We start from the raw sequence: 24,148 nt of genomic DNA on the forward strand, positions 1-24,148 counted from the left end.
ATTCAGGAGGACCTGAGTTCAAATCTGACCCCAAACACTTGTCACTTATTAGCTGTGTGACCTTGGGCAAGTCACTTAACCCTCATTGCCTCACAAAAAAAGAAAAAAAGAAATTGAGACAGGCAGAAGTTAAGTGATTTTCCTAGCATCATATAGCTAGAAAGTATCTGAGGCTAGATTTGAACTTAGGTCTTCTGGACACCAGAGTCTCCACTCTATCCATTACACCACCTAGCTACTTCTTAAAGAGGCATGGAGTGTCAAAAGAAAATGTTATCTACTTCCCAATTTCGCTGCAGATTTCCTGAAATCTTTGCAGATACATGTCTGAAAATAAATGCTTATGGCACAGTGTTCCCTGGGTAATATGATTTCCGCCCAGTTTCTTGGAGCTCCACCCTTGATCTCCCCACTGTCCCAAACCAATAGTACTACTACCACCATCAGACAGTTTTTCTTTTCTTTTCTTTCTTTTTTGCTGATATGGAGAAGTAATACTTGTGGTCAATAACACGATCAAAGCATTTCTGCATGTATGATGAGTAAGCTCCTGAAGAAATGAAATATAGCACCCTGATAGTTCCTATTCTGAAAACTTGCCAAATCCCCTAGAGCCCAACTTCTGTGGCTCAGGAAGCTGAGTGTTTCTTTATCAAACAGAATCTTGAGCCTAGGAAGAAGACTTAATTGGAGCCAGTCCTGTGAAGTAAGTGACTTTTTCTTTTTTATGATTTACTGCTCAAGGCTATGTTGAAAGGGGTGGTTAGAAAGATAGCTGGACTTGGCTTCAGGAGATGGGGGTGTGATACTGGTCTACTAGATTGAAAAAGTCACTCTATCTCAGTTTATCTTGCTTTTTCCATCTGAGAAATGAATAGCTGAATTACAGGAATTCTAAAGGCCTTTTTATTTTTTTTAGTTTTCACCATTCATTTTTGTAAGATTTTAAGTTCCAAATTTTTCTCTCTCCCTCCTCCCTACCCTCCTAAAGACAGCAAGCAATCTGATATAGGTTATGCATTACAATCATGTTAAACATATTTCCACATTTCATGTTGTGAGAGAAGAATAAGATCAAAAGGGAAAAAAACAGAAGAAAGTAACAACATCAACAAAAAAAACAACAAAAGTGAAACTAGTATGCTTCAATCTGAATTCAGATTCCAGAGTTCTTTTTCTGGATGTGGAGAGCATTTTCCATCAAGAGTCTTTTGGCATTGTCTTGGATCATTGTATAGCTGAGAAGAGTTAAGTCTATCACAGTTGATTATCACAGAGTGTTGTCAATATTGTGTACAATATTCTTTTGATTCTGCTCATTTCACCCAGCATCAATTCATGTAAGTTTTTCCAGGTTTTTCTGAAATCCACCTGCTCATCATTTCTTACAGCACAATAGTACTCCATTACATTCATATAGTATAACTTGTTTAGCCATTCCTCAATTGATGGGCATCCATTCAATTTCCAATTTTTTTGCCACCACAAAAAGAGCAACTATAAATATATTTTTTGTACATGTAGGTCCTTTTTCCTTTTTTATGATCTTTTTGGGATATAGACCTAGTAGTGGTATTGCTGGGTCAAAGGGTATGCACAGTTTTATAGCCTTTTGGGCATGGTTCCAAATTGCTCTTGTAAGAATATTTTAAAATGACTAGCTGGGCCTAATTTTGGGGGAACTAATCTATGGAGGACTAATCTGGGGACTTTTGACTAACTGGCTATCTGACTGCTATTAATTTAATGTGGGCCGTTTATAAAGTTCCACCACACTGCTCCACTCTCAAATTGATAAGCAAAATATTAAGAAGTCTCTTAACTAAATAATCAAAGCAGAGTTTATTTATGAGATACTTATTAAAATTAAGAATACAGGGAAATAAAATGTACAACCTGACTGCATTGCAGTGCGTCTCTTTCCCACCTGCTGTGCTTCGAATTTTTTCAATACAGTAAGGGCCTTAGTTGCTGCTTGCCTTAGGGCACTCAGGTCCTTTATTCTAACTCTGAGCCCCTTTCACTTTGTAAATCCCCCTGCTTCTAACTTTCCTCTCCTTACCGCCACTGCTGAACCCGTGTTTCTCTCTCACCAACCTTCTGTCTGTCTGTTCCGTCAGTCTGCCCTTTGGCCTCTCTTTTCTCTGCTCCTAGTCCTTCTCGTCTTCTCCTGCGTCCTTGTAGCCCCGTCTCTCATCTGCCACGCTCCAACCTTTCTAATCTTGTCCGCCCCCCCACCCCAATCTAACCCCCAGGTCTATATATATGTATATACCTTTTCTTCTCTCCACTCAAATCTCAGGGCTTCTTGCACCCTCACAGACCAAGCTAATCTGCCAGCCAGGGCTGCGGCCGGTGGGGGGGGGGGGCGCTCCAGCTTCACGTGCTGCACCAGAGCCCAGCCTGGACAAACCCACGATCTCTCAGATACCTCCGCTCAGGGCAGAGGGAGCTGGGGGCTTTTTCTCCCCAACTGTCTGACCTGGAGTCTTATACAGTCCACGGGGCTTTGGGGCTCAGCTGAAACAGAGGGGGAGGGGCACCAGCACCTCCCACACAGAAGAGACCCTGAGGGCCTGAGGCTTTCTAATCTCAGCCTAAAGGTAGGGTCCCCAAATCAAGATAAATTTCCACACTCTCCAGAATGGTTGGATCAGTTCACAACTCCACCAATAGTGCATTAGTGTTCAAATTTCCCCACATCTCCAATATTTATTATTTTTCTTTTTTGTCATATTAGCCAATTAGATAGGTGTGAGGTGGTAGCTCAGAGTAGTTTGAATGTACATTTCTCTAATCAGTAGCAATTGAGAATATTTTTTTCATATAGCTGTAGATAACTTTAATTTAACTATCTGAAAACTGCCTGTTCATATCCTTGGACCATTTCTCAATTGGGGAATGACTTGCATTCTTACATATTTATTCAGTTCCCTATATATTTTAGAAATGAGACCTTTATTAGGAACAACAGCTGTAAAAATTGTTTTCCAGCTTTCTGCTTTCCTTCTAATTGTGGTTGCATAGGTTTTATTTGTATAAAATCTTTTAAATTTAATGTAATCAAAATAAGCCATTTTGCATTTCATAATGTTCTCTATCTCATCTTTGATCATAAATTCTTCCCCTCTCCATAGATCTGACAAGTAAATCATTCCTTCCTTCTCTAATTTGCCTACAGTATCACCCTTTATGTCTAAGTCATGTGCCCATTTGGACTTTACTTTGTTATATGGTATAAGATCTTGTCTATGCCTTGTTTCTTGCCATACTATTTTCCAGTTTTCCCAGCAATTTTTGTCAAATAGTGAATTCTTATTCCAGAGGCTAGAGTCTTTGGGTTTATCAAACAGCAGATTGCTACATTCATTTACTGCTGTGTTTTGTGTGCCTAACATATTCCATTTATCCACCACTCTATTTCTTAGCCAGTACCAAATAGTTTTGATAGTTGCTGCTTTATAATATAGTTTTAGATCTGGTACAGTTAGGCCACCTTCCTTTGCATTTTTCCCATTAATTCCCTTGAAATGCTTGACTTTTTGTTCTTCCATATGAATTTTGTTATTGTTTTTTTCTAGCTCTATGAAATATTTTTGGTAGTTTGGTATAGCACTGAATAAGTAAATTAATTTTGGTGGAATTGTCACTTTATTATATTAGCTCAGCCTACCCATAAGCAATTGTATTTTTCCATTTGTTTAGATCTGATTTTATTTGTGTGAAAAGCATTTTGTCATTGTGTTCAATTATAGTTCCTGGGTTTGCCTTAGCAGGTAGAGTCCCAAATATTTTATATTGTCTCTAGTTATTTTAAACAGAATTTCTCTTTCTAACTCTTGCTGCTGTGCTTTGTTGGTCATATATAGAAATGATCATGATTTATGTGGGTTTGTTTTATATCCTGCAACTTTGCTAAAATTGTTGTTTCAAGTAGTTTTTTATCTTTAGGATTCTCTAAGTATACCATCATATTGGCTTTTTTGTTTGTTTTTGTTTTTGTTTTTGCAGGGCAATGAGGGTTAAGTGGCTTGCCCAGAGTCACACAGCTAGTAAGTGTCAAGTGTCCAAGGCCGAATTTGAACTCAGGTCCTCCTGAATCCAAGGCTGGTACTTTATCTACTGCACCAGCTAACTGCCCTTATACCATCATATTGTAAGGAATTAATTGTGATTTGGGGTTTTCATAACCATATCTTTGCTTCATTATGGTCAGACTGAAAAGATGTAATCTTAAAAGCCATGCCATGTTAGCATCCGGAAGCTGGCCAGCTTGTAACTGTAGAGCCACCTATTAGTTCTGTCAATCAAAGCTACCAGCCAATTAGCTTGGGGCTGTGTGTGTGTGGACAGCCCTGTTTCTGGTTTTGCATGAGGCTTTGGAAGAAGCCTGGAAGGAGAGCACTCTTCTGGTCGCCCGGTAGTGAGGGAGAGAGTAGCTGGGGTGTTTTGAGCTTCTGACCGAGCCAGGAGACATGGCACATTCTCCTTAAAGCTGAAGATTCCAGGTGGTGGTGAGTTTGTGTTGTTGAAGCTAGGCTAGTTCTTTGGGCTAGCTGGGCTGGAGGCAGGTTTGGGGTGCCTGGGGTCTTTTGACCCTAGAGATTCAGATTCTAACTATCTGGGGAGTGGGGCATATTTTTCCCTTTTTCTATCCCCTTTCTCATTGTCCCTAGCTCTATTAACTTCACCTATGTGGTAGATTTGTTCCCATTAATACAACCTGATTTTTTTGTGGAAAAGAGGCTGATAATCTCCTTTCTTACCCCAATATTATGGTGAGCCGCCCAATTAACCCTTCCTATTTAAATTTGGCCCTTACAATATCATCTGCAAAAGTGATAGTTTTGTTTCTTCCTTGCCTATTCTAATTCCTTCGATTTCTTTTTCTTCTCTTATTGCTAAGGCTAATATTTCTAGTACAATTTTGAATACTAGAGGTGATAATGGGCATCCTTGCTTCACTCTGATCTTACTGGAACACTTCTAACTTATTCCCATTATATATAATGCTTGCTGATGGTTTTGGATAGAGAGTGTTTATCATGTTAAGAAAAACTCCATTTATTCCTATGCTTTCTAGTGTTTTTAATAGGAATGGGTGCCGTATTTTGTGAAAAGCTTTCTCTGCATCTATTGAGATAATTACATGATTTCAGTTAGTTTTGTTATTGATGTGGTCAATTATGTTGATAGTTTTCCTAATATTGAACCTGTTCATAGCATTATCCTGGTGATAAATTGCTGTAATGTCTTTGCTAATATTCTATTTAGAATTTTTGCATCAATATTCATAAGGGAAATTGGTCCATAATTTTCTTTTTCTGTTTTTGCTCTTCCTGGTTTAGGTATCAGCACTATATTTGCTTCATAAAAAGGAATTTGGTAGGATTCCTTCTTCACCTATTTTTCCAACTAGTTTGTATTGTGTTGTAATTAATTGTTCTTTAAATGTTTGGTAGAATTCACTTGTAGACCCATCTGGTCCTAGAGATATTTTCCTTGGGGAGTTCATTGATGGCTTGTTCGATTTCTTTTTCTAAAATGGGCTTATTTAAAGATTTTATTTCCTCGTTGGTTAATATAGGCAATTTATATTTTTGTAAATATTCATCCATTTCATTTAGATTGTCAAATTTATTGGCATATAATTGGGCAAAATAGTTCCTAATTATTGCTTTGATTTCCTCTTCATTGGTGGTGAACTCACCCTTTTCATTTTTGATTCTGGTAATTCAGTTTTCTTCTTTCTTTTTTTAAATCAAATTAACCAAAGGTTTATCTATTTTATCAATTTTTTCATAAAACCAGATCTTAGTTTTATTTATCAATTCTATAGTTTTCTTACTTTCAATTTTATTAATCTCTCCTTTGATTTTCAGAATTTCTAGTTTGGTATTTAATTGAGGATTTTGAATTTGTTCTTCTAAATTTTTTAGTTGAATGCCCAGTTCATTGATTTCCTCTTTCTCAATTCTATTCATGTAGGCATTTAGAGATATAAAATTTCCCCTAAGAACTGCTTTGGCTGCATCCTCTAAGTTTTGGTATGTCGTCTCATTATTGTCATTCTCTTTGATGAAATTTCTGATTGTTTCTATGATTTGTTGCTTGACCCACTCGTTCTTTTTTTTTTTTTTTTTTTTTTTTTTTTTGGTGAGGCATTTGGGGTTAAGTGACTTGCCCAGGGTCATACAGCTAGTAAGTGGTAAGTGTCTGAGGCCAGATTTGAACTCAGGTCCTCCTGACTCCAGGGCCGGTGCTCTATCCACTGCGCCACCTAGCTGCCCCAACCCACTCGTTCTTTAGGATGAGATTATCTAGTTTCCAAATAATGTTTGGTCTATTTTCCATGAACCTTTATTACACATAATTTTTTTTTGCTTCATAATCTGAAAAGGATGCATTTACTATCTCTGTCTTTCTGCATTTGGTTTTTATGCCATAATACATGGTAAATTTTTTTTGTGGGTGCCATATACTGCTGAGAAAAATGTATATTCATTTATATCCCTATTAAGTTTTCTCCAGGGGTCTATAATATTTAATTTTTCTAAAATTCTATTTACCTCCTTAACTTCTTTCTTATTTATTTTGTGGTTGGATTTATCTAGTTCTAAGAGGGAGAGGTTGAGATCCCCCCACTAATATAGTTTTTCTGTCTATTTCTTCCTATAACTCACTTAACTTCTTCTCTAAGAATTTTGATGCTGTACCACTTGGTGCATACATGTTTAGTATTTATATTACTTCATTGTCTATGGTGCCTTTTAGCAAGATGTAGTTTCCTTCCTTATCTCTTTTTACTAGGTCTATTTTTGCTTTTGCTTTAAGATAAGGATTGCTATCTCTGCTTTTTTAACTTCAGTTGAAGCATAATATATTCTGCTCCAGCCTTTCACCTTTATTCCATGTGTATCTCTCTGCTTTAAATGAAATGTGTTTTTATAAACAAAATGTTGTAGGATTTGGGTTTTTAATCCACTCTGCTATCTGCTTCCTTTTTATGGAAGAGTTTATCCCATTCACATTCAGAGTTATGATTACTAATTGTGTATTTCCCTACATCCTATTTTCCCCTCTTGTTTATACTTTTCTCTCTCCTTTTGCCCTGTTCCTTCTCACCAGTGTTTTGCTTCTGACCACTACTTCCCCCATTCTACCTTTCCATCTATTGGCCCCACCTCCCTTTCTTTCCCTTTTTGTCTCCTAGTTTGGGCCTCCCTTCTATCAGTCTCACCTCCCTAAAGACCCTTTTTGCTCTAAACTCTATGAGAAATAGGGGTCCAAGGGAAGTAAACTTTCAAATAAGACTAGGAACTATTTATCCCTGGAAATTCATAAAAATAAGGATAGACTGGGGCAGCTAGGTGGCACAGTGGATAAAGCACCAGCCTTGGAGTCAGGAGGACCTGAGTTCAAATCCGGCCTCAGATACTTGACACTTACTAGCTGTGTGACCCTGGGCAAGTCACTTAATCCCAATTGCCTCACCAAAAAAACAAACAAAAAACAAAACAAAAATAAGGATAGATTAGATTTTCAACTGCCCAGAGGAAAGTGAATGGACTAGATGAGCTACCTCCCATTTAGAGATACTTTCCAATTCATAATAAACACAGAATCATAGAGCTAGAGCTGGAAGGGACCTCAGGAACCATTGCATCCAATTTCTTCATTTAATAGATGAGGCAAAAAAGAATTAGTTAAATGATTGACCCAAGGTAACAGGCAATGAATGTTGGTGACAGGATTTGAACCCAGATACTTTTATTTCAGAGCCAGTGATCTTTCCACTGTACCATACTGCCTCCCCAGAAAAAGTCAGGGGCATCATCTTTGGGGCAGCTAGGATTTGCAGTGTATAGAGTGCTTAGAGTCAGAAAGACTCATCTTTCTGAATTAAAATCCAGCTTCACTTACTAGCTATGTGAATCTGGGCAAGTCCCTTAACCCTGTTTACCTTAGTTTCCTCATCTGTAAAATGAGCTGGAGAAGGGAATGGCAAACCACTCCAGTATCTCTGCCAAGAAAACCCCAAATGGGGTCAGGAAGAGTAGGGCATGACTGAAATGACTGAACAATAAAAATCATCTTAAGGACCAAAATTCAAGGTTGACTTAAATCAGGTCACCAAGGCTTGACTCAGATAGAAAGCATACAGAATAGGATTAGGGAAAAAGCTGGTCTGAGAAAATTTTGAAGATGCTTCAAAATAGTGTTTCCCAAGGAAACCCTTCTTAGTGATATTTGGATGTGCTATCACTTGGCACAATAGAGGAAAAGAGTGCCAATCTCAAAGCCAGGAAGATCTGGGGTCATGTGCTCCCTCGGACACATGCTAGCCACATGACCCTGGGCAAATCATTAGAATTCTCAGTGACTGAAGCAACTTCCTGACTTTAAATTTTAGAAAAGGTACCACCCTGAATTGGCAAGGGGAGTTTCCTCACCTAGAAGTTCCCTGGACCAGTGAAATCACTCCCTACTCCTATCAGTTACTTACAAAGCAGGTGAAAGTTGAGTCAGATGCTGCCTCAATCTGAAGGCTGGATGTTTCCCCTTTTCGGGCTGTTCCTCAAGTTTTTAGGTTCTTGCCCTTACTCAGGTCAGCTTGGGATCATAAATTAAGAGTTGGAAGATAATCTGGTCCAGCCTCCTCATTTTACAAATGAGGAAACTGAGGCCCACAGAGGAGCTTACTTGACCAAAATCACCCAAGTGATTTTGATCAGGGAGGACACAGTGAGTTGAGCATAGGACTTGGAGGGAAGACCTGAGTTGGATACTTCCTAGTTGGGTAAGTCAATCAACTTCTCATTAGAGACAAGATTTGAACCCAAGTCTACTGACTCCAAAGTCAGTGTTCTTTCCACTATACCATATTACCCTTGCCAAGAGACTTGTAACAAAACCAGAGTCTCTAATTTGGACCCACACAAACTTCTAGGCCTGGGAAGTTCCAAAGTTATGACCAAATGCCCCTCAGCCACTGGTATCTCAAAGGGAATTCCCAAGTCATTGAATCTTAGAGCTGGAAAGCACCCTGTATGCCACTCAATCCACCTTGCTTGAGGTATGAATGCCCTCTATGACATCCCTTTGTCAGAAGCATGTCAGCCTCAGCTTAGATATTTGAGGGACTCACTATCTAACAAAGTTGCCTATTCCATTTTCACACAGCTTCTTTCTTAAGTTCAATCATCAGCTCATAGATCTAGAGTTGAGAGGGATCTTAGAGATTCTGTCTAACCTCTTCATTTTACAGATGAAGAAAATGACTGGCCGTCATATGAGGCTTGGGTGTTCCTCATATCGAGTGGAAATCTGCTTCCTTGTAGCATCATGAGGTCTTGATGTATGTAAGCCATAAGAATGTAGCAATGTCTTTCTCATGGATTATGGAGGACAGAATTGCCAGCCATGCACATCTGCTTTTTCTTTCCCAGCGGACCCCAAAGCCTTTTAGGTCATTTGCTTTCTGAGCATTGAAAGGTTTCAGAGCAGCTACACAGTGACCAATGCAACAAGCATTTATTAATCTCCTACTATGTACAAGATGAAAAGCAGAGTGACAGAATTGTATAAAAAGAATGGGTCTTGGCATAGAAAACCTTGGGTTTAAGTCCAGTCTCTGATGTATACTGACTGAGTGACCTTGGGCAGGTCACACCCTTTCAGTCCCCAGACAAATCTCTAAGATTGTAAACTGCAGAGTAGTTATAGATCTGTATCCCTGGAGAGAGTTTGCACACTGGAAGTTCCTAGCTTGAAATCGCGAGTCTGGGGACAAAATTGTACCAGACACTTTGTTAGGTACTGGGGCTATAAAGACAAAAGGAAAACTAGTCTCTGCCCTCCCAGATATTATATTCTCCTGAGAGATACAATCATGGTGTGCTGGAGCTCATGTGTACTGCCCTGTGAGAGCGGAGGGTTCAATTTTTAGTATGAACATCTATACCTTGGAAATGCTCCACATCACTGCTTGACATGTTTTGTTCATTGTCTGGATTTACAATTTCCAGTGCACCACTGGAGACTACACATACACAGACAAATACACGTATGATCATTTTAGTAGAGGTTCAACAAGGGAAGCCAGGAAAGGCTGTGTTGGAATATGACCCATAAACTGAACTTGAAGGAGGATAGTCATGTCCTGGGGAGGGGAGGAGTGAGTGCACTCCAGGCACAGAGGGCTGATGAGAGATGGAATGCCCAGTTCAGAGAATAGTGACTAGGTCAGCTGGACTGGACCATAGAATGCAGGAAATGGACAAATAGGAAATAAGCCTGAAAGGCTAGGCTCCCTTCAGATGGCGAAGCACTTTAAATGCCAAACAGAAGAATTTAATTTATTCTAGATTTGATAGGGAGCCGCTGAAGGTTCTTGATTGACATCATCAGTCTTGTCCTTAAAGAAGATTATTTTGGCAGCAGTGTGGAGAATGGATGGGGCAGGTGAGAGATTGCAAGCCAGGAGTCCCAAATAGGAGGAGGCTGTTAAAATAATAAGGACCAGGATTTATAGAGCACTTTAAGGTTTACAAAAGACTTTGCAAACATGATCTCATTTGATCCTCACCACAGCCTTGAAATAGGTGTCCTTATTATCCCCATTTTAGAGTTGAGGATTCTGAGGCAGACAGAGGTTAAATAATTTATCAAGGGTCACACATAAGTGTCTCCAGCTGGATTTGAACTGAATCTCTTCCTAAATCTGGGTCAGGCACTCTGTCTGTTGCAATTATCCAGGCAAGAGATGATGAGAGCCCAAACTTCTTTCCTCATGAATATGATAGTGATAGTGGTGGTGGCATCAGGGATTGAGTCTTCCCTCTGAAAATTAGTATGTGAAAAGTCTCTTTCCATGGGTTTTTACGTTGTTCCATAGGATGTAGGGTGCTGGGCTATGGGACAGCAGCGCTTGCCATTGTGCAGTTTGTCATTAGTCACTGCCTGACTCTTTTGCTCAGCAGCCTGCCTGACACTTCTGCAGAAAATGGGCCTTCTCCTCCTCTAGGTGCTAGCTGGCTGACTGAATTCTATTGTCTTCCACACAGCGGGCAGGAGACAGCAATATGTACTTCATTCATTAATGGTCTTCTAGTTAAGAGACCAGTATCTCTGACCAAACAGATGGATTCAAAGACTTAAAAACTCATGGGCTCTTAATCTGGGTGGAAATGGGAGAGGAGAAAGGAGGGAAAGGGTAGAGACAGAAGGAGGAGGAGGAAGGGAGGGAAGGAAGGAGAGAGAGAAAGAGAAAGACAGACAGACAGACAGAAAGACACAGAGACAGAGAGGGCCTAGGAACTTTAATTAGTTCAACTCCCTCATTTTGTAGATGAGGAAGCAGAGATGCCTACCTAGGTATGTGACCTTGGACTTGTAATTCCTTAACCTCTTCAAAACTTGTTTCCTCATTTGTAGTTCAAGGGAAGAAGGAACTGAAGGCATAAACTAGGGAAGGGCAAGTTTTAATGGGGGAGAAATATCCTAAGCCTCAGTTTTCTCTTCTCTTAATCAACCCCATGACCTCACCCTGAGTGATTTCCTGGTGATTTATGTGCCTCTCTAGCATTTAATAAACAAACTGATGACTTGGCTTCACAAGAGTCAACCTTGGTTGTACATCATATGGGGACCCCAGCTCTGAGACAGATAATATACTTGTATCTCAATACTTGAGAACATCCTCACAGTTGGTGCTTCCTCCCCAGATGTAGAGTGCCATCCCCCATTCTCCTGTATGGGATCTCATGAGTTTCCACGGATCAGAAATGCTGTTGCCTCTCTAGATGATGAGCCAACCCTCTCCGGTCCTTTCTTAAACAATCCACACCCAGTCCATTTCCAGTCCTCTGATTTGAGCCAATCCAACAAGCCTTTATTAAGCAGTTAATATGTATCAGGCACCATACTCTGTATCTCTGGAGATACAAAGACAAAAATCAAAACAATCTGCACCCTCACAACGCTTCCATTCTACTGAAGGGAAGTGCCTGGAACCTTTTCAGTTTGGTGTGACCTATCAGGGCCTGTGATCCCTTAGCAAAGCCTTCAACCTCACCACCATATCCCAATGATGGGAAGAGAACTGTAGCAGAAATTGATTGATCAGTGATTAATCAGCAAGCATTTATCAAGTGCCAGGAACCATGTTAGTTGTTGGGAATACTAAGACAAAAAGAAAACAGCCCCTGCCCCCAGTGAGCTTACATTCTGTTCAGAATTGCAAAATTATGTACTGGACATGTTAGACAACAAGGCTTGATGACCAATCAGTCCACAAGTATTAATTAGGCACCTATATGCCAGGCACTGTGCTAGGCGCAATGGCTATACAAAGGAAACAATCCCCACCTGTAAAGAGTTTACATTCTAATTTGATCAGACTACTTGGGAGGTTTGTGGAAGAAGAGATTCTTGTTCAGGTGTGGGTTACGTTAAGTGGTCACAGAAGTCCCTTCTCACTCTAACATTCAGTGATCTGTGATTCTATGAGCCTCTATGAATCTTTTGGCAAAACGAACACACAAGTCAAACCTTTTCCTTTCTTACAGGGCAACCCAGGATGGACAATTCTACAGTATCACTGGATCCCACTACAATTGAATATTATGACTATGGTGAGGATGCCACTCCATGCCACAAAACTGATGTCAAAGAATTGGCCTCCATGTTCTTGCCTCCCCTGTACTTTCTGGTGTTCATCATAGGCCTGCTGGGCAATGCCATGGTGGTGCTGATCCTCGTGAAGTACAAAAGACTCAAGACCATGACAAACATCTACCTGCTCAATTTGGCCATCTCAGATCTGCTTTTCCTCATTACGCTTCCATTCTGGATTCACTATGAGTGGCATAGGAACTGGGTCTTTGGGAACATCATGTGTAAACTCCTTTCAGGGTTGTATTACATGGGCTTATACAGTGAAATCTTCTTCATCATCCTGTTGACTATCGATAGATACCTGGCCATCGTCCATGCAGTGTTTGCTATAAGGGTCAGGAACGTGGTCCTCAGCTTCATGACCAGCATCATGACTTGGGGCATGGCCTTCCTGGCCTCTCTCCCTGACGTCATTTTCACTAGATCTCAGAAGGAGTTTTCTAGTCACACCTGCAGCCCTCATTTCCCGTATGAGAATGCAAGGATGTGGAGACAGTTTCAGGCTTTGAAACTGAACATCCTGGTATTCGCGTTGCCCCTGCTGGTCATGATCACCTGCTACACAGGGATTATAAAAAGACTGCTCAGACGGACGAGTGAGAGGAAATGGCGGGCGGTGAAGCTGATCTTTGCTATCATGGTTATCTTCTTTCTCTTTTGGACTCCCTATAACCTCACAGTTCTCGTTTCTGCTTTCGAAGACTTCTTTTTTCCACCCAAGAGCAAAGAGCTTTCGTGTGAGAGGAGCAAAGAGCTAGACTTGGCAATGCAAGTGACCGAAGTCATCGCTTTCACACACTGTTGCGTCAACCCTGTGATCTATGCCTTTGTCGGGGAACGTTTTCAGAAATACCTCTCTCATTTTGTCCGCCATCACATCGCAGTGCACCTGTGCAAACGTATCCCGTTCTTCTTGAGAGACAGGCTAGAGAGGGCCACTTCCTTCTCTCCTTCTACTGGGGAACAAGAACTTTCAGATGAGTTCTAGACTGGCCTGAGAATAGCTTACCTAGGAAGGCAGGTTATGGACATTAAAGGTTACCTAGCTGGAATGGGAAAATCAAAATCCATGCACTGATCTCCAGATTGAGCTTCTCAGATGGGACAAAGTCAAGACTCAACTGGGAGGTGACACGTCCAAGAGATTGGGATCTAGGCTTGCCTAGACGATAAAGACAGAGCTGTTTGCAAAATTGCTCTATAGACACAAAGAACTTTGTAGACACAAGCAGAACTTAATGTAATTTATTTCCTTTTGAGGTTTGTTATTAATTATAAAAGATTCTGTACCCTCAGACTTGAAAATCACGCTTTTCTACTGTGCAGAAACATAACAGAATAATGTATAATATATAGATATATACACACACCTGTATACATATACATGTGTGTATATATATATATATATATATATATATATATATATATGGATGTATATGTTTTTTATATCTCTGTTCTTTTGTTGTTTTCAGTCATGCCCAGCTCTTTGTGATCCCTTTTGGGATTTTCTTGGCAAAGATACTGGAGTGGTTTGACATTTCCTTCTCCAGCTCATTTCACAGATGAGGAAACTGAGGTAATTAGGGAGAAAATGACCACCAGAAAGAAGAGTAGCCCTAGCCTGGCCTGTTTTACTAGAAGGCGGTAGGCCAGGAGTTCTTTGGAAAGTACCTAACAGCAGTGAAATGTAAAACGCCTAATCATCTCAACATATTCTCATGACAAGTGAGGCATAAAAATGAAGCTGAATTCCCATTTACTCCTCTGTCCATTTTCCAAAAGGCCAGTCCAATTCTTTACCTATCCCTCTCCTTCTACAACATGAGCAATTGTTGTTTTGGTGTAAGTGTGCTTATCACACACTCATTTCCATTGTTTCTGTTATGGGATTGTGAGCTCTATTCTTTGAGCAGCTGGGTCAGAGGACCCAGATTCAAGTCTTACCTCTGACCTTGGGCAAAGCACTTCACCCCCGTTGGCCTGAGTTCTCCCACTTGTAAACGAAGGGGGGGGTGGTCTCTGAGCTTCCTTCCCACCTCTGTGTCTTGAATCTGTACCCTCACATCTTGTTATCCATTCTTTAAGTCACATCATATATAGTTGTCAATTGACCAACTGGCTGGTTTCAGAAGACCATCCTTTTCCTCCTTATCTCACATTTTCTTATTTTTAAAAATTTAATTTAATTTAATTTTTTGTGGGGCAATGAGGGTGAAGTGACTTGCCCAGGGTTACACAGCTAGGAAGTGTCAAGTGTCTGAGGCTGGATTTGAACTCAGGTCCTTTATCCGCTGCCCCCAATCTTCTGAATCTCTTAGCCAGCTTCCTTATTTGGAAAACGAAGGTATTGGTCTAGGTGACATCTATAGGATTGGGAGTCTATGAATAACTCATTTCTATTTTAGTGACTATGTTACTCGAGAAATTTCTCATCTATAAAATGAGCAGGAGAAGGAAATGGGAAACCACTCCATTATTTCTGCCAAGAAACCCCAAAATAGGGTCAGACAGGACTGAAACTACTCAACTACTCTTCCTTCCGTTTTCCTCTTTTCTCACTTCTTTCCTTTCCTGATCTCCCTTCTCCTCTGTTCTCCTACTCCCAACCTTCTCTTTTCCTTTCCCACCAACTTTTCCTTCCCATACTAAGCCCTGGAATGATTATCTCTATTCAGGACTGGAAAACAGGGGCCCAGGGGAACATAAATAGAGATGGGTAGAGCCAAGGTTAAGGCAGGGAATAGGGAATGGCTAAACATAGAGACCAGTACTTTGGGGGCAGAGCCAGGTTGCTGACAAAGTGAGGAGGGTGAGGGTGAGGGTAAGGGAGAAAAAAAAAAAGAGTGGAGGAGAGGAAGAAGTCATGGGGAAAGGGGAAGGATGGATTGCTTTAGTTCCCCTTTCCCCCACAACTTCAGGCACTGATCTTAGATGGTGAAGTTTCACTTGTACTGTAAGTCCAGCAAGGGAGGATGGGGAGCTGTGGTGAAAATGACCAGACCAATGCGGGCCCATTAACCTCTTCAGTAAGGTGATGTCATGGCATTTATTACTGTTGGGCCTTTTTGATCAAACACTGGCCCTTGGAAATTCTCCACTGTGCCTATGGATCTTTTTCTTTTCATGAGTTGCAACATCCAAAGAATCCATCTCCAAGTGGCCATTCCATAGATTATGAGCCTCTCAATATTCAGCTAGGTTGGTCCTTGGGAATCAGGTTCAATCTGTCACCTACATCTGAAGCCAGGGTTTGTGCTCCACGAACAGCCCTGGAATCAATCCGTTTACCATCATAACATCTCGGGTCATTGCAATGTTCAATTTTCTATAACCTAGAGTGACCCAAATGGGGCAGCGAGGCAGTGCAGTGGACAGAGCACTGGGTCTAAAGTCTGCAAGATTCATCTTCCTGAGTTCAAATTCAGTCTCAGACACTTCCTAGGTGTGTGAGCCTGGGGAAGTAGCTTAACTCTGTTTGTTTCAGTTTCCTGATGTGTAAAATGAGCTAGAGAAGAAAATGGCAAACCATTCCAGTATATTTGCCAATGAAAAGATTATCACGTGGCTAATGTGAAAATATGTTTAACATGATTGTAATGCATAACCTATATCAAATTTCTTGCTGTCCTCAGGAGGGGGGAGGGAAGAGAGGGTGAGAGAAAACTCTGGAACTCAAAAAAATATCTTTACATGGAATTGAAAAAAATAATTAAAATAAATATTTTTTAAAAAAATTAATTGGAGAAGGAAAAAATTAATCCACTATCATTTTCTTATTGATCCTTTTTACAGTTGTTTTTGTCCTGTAACTGCTTAAGTCATGGTTCTTTGTCTCTGAACTCAGTTCATCATTCAGCTGACCTATAATGGATTAATTCTAGAAATACACTGAACTTTTCTTGCCTCAAGGAATTTTGCTAACTTTGGGGAATGTGTGAAAGAAAGGGAGTCAGGCCTGATATCTTTGTTCCACCAAGCTATCCTTTAAGGACGTCTGGTTTGCTGTCCAAAAGTCTGGGCCTCAATCTCCTACCTGGACTCCAACAATGAGTACTTCTTAGTCTCTTGAGAGAAGAAAAGGGGTTGTTGCTAGCTCCCCATACCAAACTTCAACCAATCCTGTTGTTTCTACACCTCTGTAACCAATCATTTTGTACTCAACCACATGATGCCATCTCCCCTGTTCTTTTCTTTGTTCTGTGCTCCCCAACACCTATAAAAAAGGAGCTATCTATCTGCTCGGGGTCTTTGGCATAAGTAGGCAGACCACTGATCCATTTATTGGCAGGTAGAATGTCCCTGCTAATAAATGTTATCTTTCATGGAGATCTGCCTCAGTTTACCCTTTTATTACATCTCAAATGCAACACCAAGAAGACTCCAAATGAGATCACAAAGAGTCAGACACAACTGAAATGACTTGAACTGTAGCAACAGGGTTAACCAAATCCATAGATAGCTCCTGGTTTCCAATCTCTGTTTCCTCTACATTTTATTTCACCTGCTAATTACTAGTATAATGGGACTGGTTTGAGTTTCACAACCTTCTTTCCCCCCCTCATCTTTAGCGGGAATCCTGAAGTGACTGGAATAGGAGACAAAGAGAGAATAAGCATTAGATGTGTGGTCATAGTCAAGTCACTGAAATTCTCTGGACCTCAGTTTTCTTATCTGTAAAATTATGGAGTTGGACTGCATGACCTCCAAGGTCCAGGGTCCTGGAGCCTATACTATATTTATTCAAAAAAATTTTACTCAGGTCATTTCCTTTGCCAAGTCTTGGTAAAGACTCATGGAAAAGTGTAAAAGCAACCTGGCTAATATTGGGGCCTCACTGACAAAGAGGTAGCTGGTGGGATTTGGGCAATCATGATACTTGAAGTTTCTTTGCTTGGCTTCTTTCTGGGCAATTGAGAAAGGAAGGGAAGAGAGTTAATCACAACACCAATATGGGAAGAAGAAGATTTGGAAGAAAGTTTCTCTTTTGACAAGATCAGTTCCAGGATAATTAAGAATGGTCACTGCTCTCAAATTTGAAGTATTCCTAAAGAGGGACTAGACTTGGTAGTTTCATTGATATAGGGAACTCTCATCTGAGGGAACTGACTTCCAGTACACCTTGAAACCTCTATTTTTGTTGCTGTTCAGTCATATCTGACTCTTCCCGACCCCATGGACCACAACATTCCAAGCCCTGTACAATAGAGATAATTACCAACTACCTTAATGTGAGGATGAAATGAGATAATAATTGTAAAGTGCTTAGGGTTATTGGAATAGAAATCCAGGGAATTCAAGGGAGTACCACTTACATCTCAAAGACTCATCCAACTTTAGAGCATTACCATCATATAAAGGGTGAAATTATTTAAGGCTTACTTTTGGGCTCACATCCAGGGTCTCTCCAAAGGGTGGAGTGGAAAGGTATTTAATGTACAATATGAATCAGGTATGGGACAGGTTTATTTCCTACACATAAAAGAAATGTAATAAAAGGACAAACAAGATTCAGTAGCTTCCCTTACGGCTATTTTATACCTCTCCCATGAGGTTTATACTTAAATCTCATCACAACATAAAGAAATTTGTGGGACCACTGAATAGATATTGTTAGATTTCACCTCATCTCTACACTATACCCTAAAAATCCATGTCTAATCAACCAGAAGGACAGTGCTTGGCCTGGTCGTCCTGTAAGTGGCTTGTTTCTGATACTTACTAGTTGTGTGACCCTAGGCAAGTCATTTATTCTCTGTTTGCCTCAGTTTCCCCAATGAAGATAATAATAGCACCTTTTTCAAGGTTGTTGTGAGGGTCAAATGAAGTATTTGTAAAGTGCTTAATGAAGTACCTGTCATATAATAGGCACCCCCTCCCCTGGTCATCTTATCCAATGCAGAAACTTCCCCTTCTGCCAGCCAGTTTGACCAGATGGACCCAGGATTTCTGAACCTCTTGAATTCACAAGATTGCTGACAAACCTAGGCATGTCCATCTAGAGAAGAGAAGGGGTCAGAAAGCATTTGAGGTGGATCACTCATTTTAAAGATCCACTGAGTCATCAGATTGCTCTGCTCAGTGGCTGCCCACAATGAGGAGATGACTTCCTCATCTTTAAGGTCTGATTCTCATGTGGCCGGAAGCAGCTTTGTCGTCCCTCAAATGCTTAAAAGCTGATCCAGCACACATGGTTGGCCAGAATCAGGAAGAACAGTTTTGTACATAACCCTATTCAATGCAGACACATTCATTTTAGCAGTGCTGTAAGAGAACCCTGCATTAATGCTACCCCTTGTGTTGGGAGCAGACAGACAGACAGAAAGAGACAGAGAGAGACAGAGACAGAGACAGAAACAGAGAGAAAAGGGGACAGAGAGAGAAAGAGAAAATTAAGGAAAAAGTGAGGAAGAGAGAGAGAAAGAGAGGAGGAGGAGGAAGAAGAGGAGGAGGAGGAGGAGAAGGAGAAGGAGAAGAAGAAGAAGAAGACGGAAGAGAGAAAAAGAGACACACAAAGAGAGGAAAGGAGACAGAAAGAGAAGAAGAGAGAGAGAATGAGAGAGAGGGAAGGAGAGAGAGGAAAGGAGACAGAAAGAGAGAGAGAGCCTCCTCAGTAGATATGATTTTGACTCTATTCGAAATTATAGGGCATAATTTTACCCTTCCCAACTTCACTGTAAACATTTTTCTTTTCATCAGTTTCAGAAAACACAAAGTTTATATTCTATCCTATCTCTGGGTCTATTACCAAAGCCAGCTCTATATGAGCACATAAATCCATTGCTAAAATATCTCCCAAAAAGTATAATGCATTAACATAATAACCACTTTCACATTAGTGTCCCTGTTCTATTTAATATTTTTATCAGGGACTCAGCTAAAGGCATTGCAGACAGTTTTATCAAATCTTCAGGTGACAGGCGGTTGGAATTCAGAGCTATACTGTAGGTAGCATGTGCTGATATAACAGCTTACATTTATATATCACATATATTTTTTTAAAAAATTTTAATTAAAAAAAATTTTAATAAAAGTCATTTAACCTTCATTGCCCTGCAAAAAAAAATTTAAAAAAAGACATAAGGAAAAGCAAAAGTCTCCTCTCAGCTCTCATTAAAATGCCTGGAGACAACATGCAAAAAACAGTGTGCCAACCAACACTTGACTCAAAAGTCTATTTGGGTAACACTCTCTTCACTGGTGGAGATTGATTACAATGTTCCTCACCTACATGAGGGATGGTAAGAGCTGGAGAAGAAAGAAGATATACCATTCCAGAATCTCTTCAGGTCCCTGAAGGGAGAGAAAGAAACCAACACATAGAAAAGCTAACATTTCTGCCATGATCCTTATTACTACACTTAAGATTTCAGGGAATTTCCCCTTGGTGAGATCCAAGACTTTCCTTCTTTTTTAAGTGAGGCAATTGGGGTTAAGTGACTTGCCCAGGGTCACACAGCTAGTAAGTGTTAAGTGTCTGAGGCTGGATTTGAATTCAGGTACTCCTGACTCCAGGGCTGGTGCTCTATCCACGGCACCACCTAGCTGCCCCAAGACTCTCCTTCTTGATTGAGCTGAGTTACCTCAATCCCAATGGAAGACCTTGTTTACTCTGTGTATTGTCTGGTACATATTCTCATAGTCTTGAAAGCAGGGACGGTCTTTTGCCTCTTTTTCTATTTCCAGCACTTAGCACAGTATCTGGCACATAGTAGGCACTTACTAAATATATGTACATATCTACATAGATACACAGAGAAACACATATATATGTAAATATATATAGTTGGTAGCAAAACAGAAATCAAAGTATAGATAGATGATGGATGGATAGATAGATAGATAGATAGATAGATAGATAGATAGATAGATAGATAGATAGATAGATAGATAGATAGATAGGCTTATTTGCTGCATGTATTAACCTATTTGCATGTTAGCAATGGATTTCTGTAGTCAGTTCTTTAACTGAAAGGAGTGATTAATATTATACATTTGAGGCAGCTAGCAAAGTAATGGGAAAGAATGTTTGGGACAAGTAGGCCTTTTGCTTCCCTTCAATTTCTATCCCATAGGTGGCTACTTACTCTGTGCATATATAAAATTGGCATTTGGTGGGAAGGAAGTTAATCTTTATAGTTTGAGAGATTCTTTCCACTTTAAGGGATAGTGATCAGAATAACTGCTTGGACCTAAAAATTATTTCCCCCAGACTAAAATATTTAATGGAACAGAGAGTTAAAATTCTAGTCCAATAATCCCTCTCTCTGAGGAGAAGAAAGCAGCCAGCCTCTGGACCCAACTTCTTGCTTCTTTGCCTGGCAAGACTCAAAGTCTCCCTGTAAGAAGGGTGGGGGAAGAAACTCTAGAGCTATCTATCTTGCCTCCCAGCAAGCTATATGTAGACACTCGTGTAGATACATACAGCCCACCTGTTCAAAACAACTTAATGCCACATATCTCACACATACAAGATATATCCAGTGTAAACAGAATGTAAACTCAAAGGGAAGACACTGGCATTTGGGATGGGGAAGAGGAGACTATGAGATGCCTCTTGCAGAAGGCAAGATTTTTAGCTGAGTCTTGAAAGAAGCAAGAGAAGCCAGGAGGCTTAGATGAGGAAGAAGAGCACCCCCAGGATGGGTGTAGAGGCTAACCAGAAACCAGGGGCAAATGGTGATGATGGGATGATTCTGAAGTCCAACCCTCCTCCCCACCCCCTCTGACTTGGAGATCTGTTTCTTCTAGATTGTGAGCCTGGGCTATGGCGTTTTGCTTTATCCCTCTTTCATTTTGGTGTCTCTTATCTTAGCTCACTGCTTCTAATCTCTGGGGCTCCTGACCTGGGGTCCTTTGTGGGCAACCTTGGCAACACTCTAGGTCTTAATCTCCATGTCTGATAATGTGGCCTCTGACTAGAGAACCCTGCTATAGGGTCTCAGTAAAGCACTAAGAACCTTCCCTTAGAATCATAGGAGAATCTTTTCCAAAAGAGAGGTAAGCTAGAAAGCAAAGGGTGGGCCTGATAGGTATGTTTCCAGTTTGAGAATTTTTCCTACTCTAGCTATTTGTTAGTGAATCACATTCACTTCATTTCATTAAGAGATGAACCTACTCACTCCAAAATGAACCTAAAAACTCCAAACCTACTCATTTTAGCTGAAGAATAATCCGTAGGTCAACTTAGATCAGGCTCAAAACAAAACAAAACAAAACCCCAGCAACCTGAAAACCCTTAAAACACAGCCTAGGAATCAATTTGACCTTCAGATGCTTTTGTTAAACCACAAACTTTCTTGAATAATAACAAGTAGATTTATCACTCATTAATAAGCTAGGTTTTTGAGGGCCAGGCATCTTAATAATGGGCATTTGGGACTTAAAGGAGGGCTAATTTCTAGCACAGGAAGAATAATTAGCAATGTCATGATTATGGGTATGTTTATACTTTGTCATTTGGGATCATATTTGGTTTTTTAGTTGGTACTAAAGTCAGCACCTACATGTAAATGATTCAACATCCGAATTTTTCACAATTGCATTTAAATTTGACCATCTCCATCACAAGGCAGAGGCGTCTATTTATTCAGGACATTCTTGTTATTGACACATAATGAAGACATAAGGTCCTTAAATATTTCCTATTTTAACTAGGAATCTGGGTAAAAAGTTGTATGACTGATAGTGATACAGCACCATATGTTGTAACAAGAGTGAAGGCAGCTGGGAAATTCTGTGAGCTAAGAGCCAGGGGGAGGTAAAGGGTTACCAATAACTGAGCTTCTCAAAATCTGGTAAGATTAGCCAGTGATTGAAATGCTGGAGAGTCAGGTGGTGCTCGGCTTGGAAAGAAGAGAACTGAGTTCAAATCAGGATTTGGAAACTTAGAGCCATGATAGCATGGAAGGAAAGATACAAGCATTTATTAAGTGGCTAATCTGGACCAGGTATTGTGCTAATCCCTTTACAAATAGTATCTTATTTGATCCTTTGACAACCTTGGGAGCTACTATGATCCTCATTTTACAGTTGAGAAAACTGAGACAAACAGAAGTGAAGTGACTTTCCCAGAGTCACACAGCTAATAACCTTCTGTGGCTGAATTTGAACTCAATTCCTTCCTGACTCAAAGTGTAGTGTTCTATTGACCCACCCAGCTGCTTCTCACAGCCTTAACCTCTCAGGACTAGATTCCTCAACTGCAAAATGGATTAATAAGACTTGTCTAACTGGAAGGAAGTCTTGTTAGGAAAGTGTTTTTGAAAGCTTCAAGTGCTACATAAATATGAGCTATTATGTAACTTCTGTGACTTGAAGGTATTCCTCTCCTTTCTGCTATTCTGTGGAATTATCTAGATGCAAAGCGTATCACCTTCTGTGTTTTGGCTTCAGGCAGCTCCCTCTCCTGGCTATTCCCCCTCTCTTAAAATTTAACCCTTCCATGGGGGCAGCTAGATGGCGCAGTGGTTAAAGCACCGGCCTTGGATTCAGGAGTACCTGAGTTCAAATCCGGCCTCAGACACTTAACACTTACTAGCTGTGTGACCCTGGGCAAGTCACTTAACCCCCATTGCCCCGCAAAAAAAAAAAAAAATTTAACCCTTCCTTGAAAGTGTCTTAGACTAACCTCCAGTAATGTGCTTTTCTTCATCTGCTTCTCATCCTCAAAATCTTAGCACTTATGGTATTTACTGGTATTTATGTTTTGGATATACATATATTTGTACATATCTACATATGCTCATGTGAATGCATATATGTATTTATGTTTTTGATATAGATATCTATCTATATATATATACACACATGTGCCCATAGCTACACATATATGTGTTTATGTTTTGAGATACATATGCATATATATGTGTATATGTACACATATACACATGCTTATATGTATGCATACACATATTTACATATGGCTAGCTTTAGGACCCAGAGGACCTGGGTTCAAGTCTCCCTTCTGACATAGACTACCTCTACTACCTTTGGCAAGTCACTTAACTTTTCAGTGCCTTCAGGCAATTCTCTAAGATTTGGTCTTTTGCAGTGGATAGAGCACTGGCCCTGGATTCAGGAGAACCTGAGTTCAAATCTGGCCTCAGACACTTACTAGCTGTGTGACTCTGGGGAAATCACTTAACCCCAAATGCCTGAACAACAACAACAACAAAAGATTTGTTGGTTTTTAAACAAAATGGGATGATTATTTGTTGTATGTCATAGCAGGAATTCCTTTGAGATGTGGGTTGGACCAGATTGTTGCTGACATCCCTTCCAACTTAAAAAAATCTAAAATAAAATTTTTTAAAGTTTTTTTCCCTCTCTAACATCAAATCTAAATTAGTAGCATCCATCCATTGCTCCTGGTTCTACTGTCTGGAGCCAGGAAACACACTTCCATGTGACAATCCTTCAAATGCTTGAAGGCAGCCATCATATAACCCATAAGTATTCTTTTCTCCTGGCT

General features: G+C 40.2%; 1 protein-coding gene across 1 annotated transcript; it reads left to right on the forward strand.

Moving 5' to 3' along the window:
• The first annotated feature begins 672 nt into the window (after nucleotides 1–672).
• On the forward strand, nucleotides 673–13,932 carry LOC122729261 (C-C chemokine receptor type 1-like). Its single transcript, XM_043968017.1, has 2 exons — nucleotides 673–706; nucleotides 12,570–13,932. Exon 2 carries the CDS (start codon nucleotides 12,581–12,583, stop codon nucleotides 13,664–13,666), a length of 1,086 nt encoding a protein of 361 aa, XP_043823952.1. The 5' UTR covers nucleotides 673–706; nucleotides 12,570–12,580; the 3' UTR covers nucleotides 13,667–13,932.
• Nucleotides 13,933–24,148: the final 10,216 nt, after the last annotated feature.

This window comes from Dromiciops gliroides, chromosome 5 (genome assembly GCF_019393635.1).
Source record: "Dromiciops gliroides isolate mDroGli1 chromosome 5, mDroGli1.pri, whole genome shotgun sequence".
Classification (NCBI taxonomy): Eukaryota; Metazoa; Chordata; class Mammalia; order Microbiotheria; family Microbiotheriidae; genus Dromiciops; species Dromiciops gliroides.